This window comes from Aspergillus pseudoviridinutans (genome assembly GCF_018340605.1).
Source record: "Aspergillus pseudoviridinutans IFM 55266 DNA, scaffold_2, whole genome shotgun sequence".
NCBI lineage: Eukaryota > Fungi > Ascomycota > Eurotiomycetes > Eurotiales > Aspergillaceae > Aspergillus > Aspergillus pseudoviridinutans.
Window position 1 is genome coordinate 771,533 of NW_025091282.1, and position 6,000 is coordinate 777,532.

The following is a 6,000-nucleotide window of genomic DNA, read 5'->3' on the forward strand; positions in this document are numbered from 1 at the left end:
ATCACTATGCGAAGCAATTACTGATTTGACAACCGACTCACAATTGCCTGCCAAAACTACCATGGCTAATGAGTCTCGACTCTCAATGCCAGGTGGTAAGCATGAATGAGCATGCGCCGCGTCATTCCAAGGACTCTGGCCGTTCTGGTGGAGGCTTAGAGTCTAGAGAGGCGTAGATAGCTTCTCTACTTCAGACACAGCCAAGTCCTTCCATCACCTCAGAGACGGAGAAGCCCCGTAGAGCGTTCGACTGAGTTATTTCAAGGCAAAACCAGCTGTCAACCAATAATAATGACTGACGGTTGGAGGCTTGTTCTATGCCCACATACTCGAGTCTAGACTAGAGCAATTGGATCAGGAAGAGTTGAGACCTGCGTCAAGTGAGCCAGCACCAGGTGGGTAGCATGTCAGCATTGGGATATGATCGTGTACCGGGAGACATACTTTTCTGGGCACAGTAATGCTATGCTCACTTTCCTCGGCAGGGGCGGCCGGATTTCGCAGTCAGTCCAGACCTGGGAGTTGCCTCCAAGTGGCTGGGACTATGCAACATCATGCAATAGTGCAGGGCAGCCAGCCACAGCCATGTTGCAAGCCTACATTAATGAACAGTAGTATTAGTGCAATCTATTATTATTGCACACTACTCAGAGTAGATTGCATGCAAATTGCAGTCGAAGTACAGGCTTCGACGATGTTTCCCCTGACCCACAAAAGACAGGGATTAGGAAAATTTTTTACTTCGCATGCAAGGATTCTGGACTAAGAATCCTGGCAAAATCGCTTCGGTCGGTGATACTAAATTGGCCAAGTGTATCTAGTTAGTCTGCAGAGTCTGCAGAACTTAAAATGTATACTATGCAGTATCTAATTGCTTATGTAGGTAGTTCTTTCAAGAACAGATCTGAGGGCAACGATCGACCACCGCTCAGATGCAAGCACAGTCGCATTTGAGGGGAGGGATCGACCTAGGACGGCGAATCCGGATGTAAATCTATGGAGCAGTACCTGGGGCTGAACCAAAGAATCGCCCACAGTCCAAATGCGAGAAAGGGAGGGGACTCAACTAGAGGCGTACTGGAGACAGAAGTGGGTGGGAAGATGGAGTCATGGATGAGAGCTGTTTTGCTTGTGTCAATCAGAATAGAAAAGGACTAGACTAACTCAGTTTAGAGTTAGCACTAGGGTTTTAGATCAAGCTAACTCTCCACTGACAACGCAGGTCGTCACTTGCTTGGGAGTTTTCATTTTGCAATACAAAATACATACATACATAACAACAAAAATTTTCTTTTGCAGGCAGGGTGACAACGCAATTATCTTGCACTAGGAGTATGTCCTTTATCTGAATCATGCTTTCGAAATTCTGATTGGAAAGGATTATTCTCAGGTCCTGGCCAATCTCATGTCGTCCTTGTTCACTTATCCGATTGTCTCATTCTCAATATACCTAGCAGGTCCACATCTATTGGTATTCCCAATGGCCAGTATGAACATCTTTTGAGCCATGGGTCGTTATTATCTACTTATTAATTGAGGTGTTTTTTTTCCCCTCTGGGCCCTGGCTACAGATGGCTGGCCCGGGGTTCACCCACGGGACTAGCATTATTGCCAATCCTCCGGGACAGCTACTCATGCGCGCAGTCATGTACACAACATCCAATCAACCATCCTTGCTCACTACTTTCTTCACTTCAAGGTTCATTATCGCTAGACTAACAAACGCCTCTGTCAGCGTAATCAGCCTTTAACCCAAATCTGGCAGGCTGTTCTAGAGTTGTATGCCGTCGCTAGTCGATGAGCTGACTTGCCCAAAGTTTATCTCTCCACGATGTCGGTACCCTGTTTGTCTTATTTATCTCACTAGAGTCCCTGACATGGGTGTCTTTTAATTGCCTGTTTAGCTAACCTTTCTTTTTCTCTCTGGTTTATCAGGTTGAGGTCCGACAACATGTCAGGCTTAGGGCCGGAGTTTGCAAAGAGCTTTGCAACGGAAACATGGGTGCTCTATGGTGTAGGGATATTGGGAACTGTTCTGCGATTGTTAGTACCATGCCTTGAAACTGCGATGTGCMGTTTTGTCAGCTTGATACTAACTTCTTTGTCTTGATAAAGCGTCGCACGTATACGTCGACTGGGTGTCCGCAACCTTCAAGTCGATGACTATCTCATGCTCTTCGCCGTCTTATGGTACACGCTATTATGTGTTGCCCTAAATGAAGTTGCATCGGGAGGAGGATCGAATTTGATGACCGATGAAGAAATAGCGAATATAGCGAATTTGTCGCCGGCTTCCTATGCTGATCGGGTGAGGGGAAGCAAATGGGTTTTTGTGTCGGAGCACTCGTTTATTCTGGCCATCTGGGCGATGAAGGCTTGCATGCTGGTGATTTATTCCCGTATCACGTAGGTCTTCTCTTCTGGCGGCTTTCCTCGAAGGTACGGCTAACAGGGTTCTTACAAAGCGAGGGTCTGCATGCACGTAAATGGGTCACCTATCTCTCAGTCTACGTCGCCCTTGGCTTCGTGGCCGTTGAACTGTCCTTGTTTCTCATCTGCCGGCCTCTGTCCAACTACTGGGCTGTACCCACGCCTGACTGTCAGTTCTCGTCCATATGACTGCCCTCGAGAAAGGAACTCTGATGCTGACTCAGTACAGACCAATGCTCGTCGTACCAGTACTACGAGATCATCCAGGGCGCCGTCTCCATTTCCGCCGATATCTTCATGCTCGCTGTCGCCATTCCGCTCCTGGTGCAAGTTCGCGTTCCTCTCAAGCAGAAAGTCATCCTTCTCGCCCTCTTCGGCATGGGAATCTTTGTCATTGTTGCGGCCATCCTGAACAAAATCTACTGCCTGGTCCCGTCACTGATCTCCTACGTCTATATGAACTGGTATTTCCGCGAAGCAACCGTCGCCATTCTCGTCACCAATCTTCCTCTTGTTTGGTCTCTGCTGCGTGACGTGTTCCCCGCTCTCAAGAGTTGGACAGGAGGATCCAAGAGAGGCACAGACAGGTATCGGTCAGGACCCTGGACCAGCAAGGGATCCGGCCTTCGGGCTTATGGACCCGCCAGTCAGTTACGGTCTGGGGATTACAACATGCAGGACTACACAAACCATAGCACTGCTATGCATCAGAAGGCAATTTCCGAGGTCAGCGTCAACCAAAGCGACGAGCGGGACCTGAGCGATGATGGGTCCGATCGTGCTCTCAGAATCCGACAAGACGTGACGGTGACGGTTGAGCGCGAGACCCGCCCACCAGAATATTGGGATACGCACCATGCGCAGATCACCAATGGTCCTCCCCAACCTCAGCCCTGATAAAAGCACGATCAACTTCTTCCTCTTTTCTTAGCATAGACTTAGACGACTGTATATACTTTTCTTCTCCTTTGTTATTTACTTATGTCTTCATCTGATATCCACTGCCAAAAGGCTTTCTGACTTATTGTGTATATTCATTGTGGGGGTACCAGGACTGGACGTAGTCGGGATGTGGAGGGTAACAAAGGCCGCAGACCAGGAATCCCGAAAAAAACCGTGGGCTGAGGAAATCAATTATTAATTGATCTTCAGAGATTATCTACGCAAACCCAGGATATCCTGAATTGATTCGTGAGGGCGAATATTAGTATCGCGCACAACCAAAATATCGCAAATCTGGTCGTCCAATGCCATTTGTGAATAGCATTATGAGAAAAATTTGCAGACATGAGAAATCAGACTTTTCAGCTGGTATGTATTCTGTCCCACTCCGACTTCCTGCAGATCTCCCGGGAATTGCCTCAGGTAGCGTGGGGCACTGTGGTATCATTGTATTTGAAAGATGGAGATTGTAATTTGCGTTTTCGTGCCGAGCCACTGACCTAGTGCTACTCAAAACGCAGGAGACTACGGACAGCCACGTCGTTGGTCTGTGCAGCCCAATCTAAAAGATCGAGAAGATTTCCTGATTGAGAAAGGCGGCGGTTGAACGTCGGCTTAGGCTTGTGCAACAGTGCGAGAGATTAGACTGACTTCATACGTATGGTAGAATCAATCAGAATTCCGGGATATCCAAACCCCTGATTACATGGTTCCAAGCTGACATTTTGTAGATGAACAGCATAACATATCATCACGCACTACATATTCCTGGTACAGTATCCGTACCGCTCACCCGAGAGCCAGTGGCCATCGGAGGAGTAACCTACCTAGGTACCTGATGATCGTACTACTCAAACGGCAGGCGTCATCCGAGACGGCAGCGAGCTACTAAGCCCTATCAAGTAAGCGCCTCCTTTCGGCCCCTGGTTAAGATTTAGCCCATACTAGCTAGAACCTGAGGTGGGGTCCTGCCAAAAGTAGAAGCCACTCAAGCGAGAAGAGACGGAGGGTCGGGATCGGATCATGGGTGCGCCACCGGGAGTTGGAACGAAACGCTACCTTACCTAGGTACCGTAGTTACGTACACAAGCTCGGTTACAACTTAACATAGCTCTCTGTTTTGGGATTGAGCGTGAAACAACTTAGCAACGGCCGAGGACTGAGGACTGGAGGACTGGATTAGCTACAGGCCGATGAGCTCCAGCTCCACCGGCGGTGTGTGCCGCATCTACGGAGTCAATGGAGTTGTCTTGTGCTCAACTCAGCTTAAGTTTGGTACGAAATTCCTTGAGAGGATAGGCTCAAGTGGGGAGGAAAAACAAACTTTGGAAGGACACCGATCAAGCTGAGGACCGTGGGGTGTGCTGCTACCTGCTGAACCACGGTTTGTCTTATCTTGCTGGGCAATCTGTTCATTTTCCTGATATGGACGACCTGCTTCTTTTTAGGCAGGTGTCAACAAAAACATGTCGTGAACGGACATTCGGCATTTGAAATTTTATACAATTCGGTTGTCAAGTTTGGCGTCGCAAGGGTCAAGGGTGTAAGCAAAAGGATACATTTAGTCCAGTCCACACACTAATAATGTGTAGCATGGGCTCCACGTGGTGTTCGCATAGCGTAGTCTGTCGCGACTCGCGAGTTGACCATTCGCGCAAAGGCTTACGATCCTTGCTAGCCTAAACTAAACTAAATGTACACACGTCCTGTCCACGGACGTCATGTCTTTTTAGGTGAACGGTCGGTTCGTACGGTGGATATCGGTTCGCCTGTTGTCCGGTGCTAAAGGCCGACGACTACTTTGTTTGTCCAGCTCCGAGGATAGCATGACTGCCCACTCTCGGTTGGCATGTACCTACTCTGGATGGTAGTGGTTTTTGCGCTGCGAACCTTGAGGTCGTACTGCTTGGCAATCCATAGGCCATGTTCATGCAAGCTCAGCAGACTGGATTCGCTAAGCTGCAGGGGCAAGGATACAGAGTAGATCGGGCAAGGCGCACGGCCACTGTGCCTGTTCGCCGGTTACACCGAAGTGGGTTTATTTCGTAGAAGACTCTGTTAGTTGCGAACTGCAGGTCCTGACAAATACGCGATTGTTGCAATTGACGGTTACTCCATATGCGAGTGGTTATCGCCAACTATTCTGTTGGGGGATGCCGAAACGAGGAGTCTCGCGTCATGACGCAGTTCTACGCTACGCTTGTATCCAGCAGGGTAGTCTACGGAGTAAAGGAATATATTATGAATTTCTGGACAAAAGCACAATACACGTGACTTGAACAGTGCCCCGCACGTTGCGTGATGATGGAAGATCATGATGTCGATACTTGAGAGACAAGACATTGCACCTGGCTATGGTTATGAGTCTCAGCAGCTTTTTCTCACGGTAAGTGCTGCCGTGTGCTTCTCCCCACCGATATGTGGACTCTAACACGTCGTTTATGGTTCCTAAGTCCAGAGGCATAGTTCGTCACGGAGCTTGCACTTTGAACAGCCAAGTGATAAGCAAGAGATCGGCCACTATTGTTTACAAACAAACTTTGCCTTGATTTATTCGTCGTACTCCCGTGTGGTTTTCAGCAAATCTCGGCTCTAAAGTTCCTACCTAGCACCGTTGCAACTTGCAAC

General features: G+C 48.6%; 1 protein-coding gene across 1 annotated transcript; it reads left to right on the top strand.

Annotated features, from left to right (window-relative positions):
• Window positions 1-1,951: 1,951 nt before the first annotated feature.
• Asppvi_002326 (uncharacterized protein) lies at window positions 1,952-3,327 on the top strand (the record flags this gene model as incomplete). The annotated part of the gene is made up of 4 exons (XM_043298315.1): window positions 1,952-2,043; window positions 2,116-2,406; window positions 2,466-2,599; window positions 2,660-3,327. 4 exons carry the CDS (start codon window positions 1,952-1,954, stop codon window positions 3,325-3,327), a joined length of 1,185 nt encoding a protein of 394 aa, XP_043154250.1.
• Window positions 3,328-6,000: the final 2,673 nt, after the last annotated feature.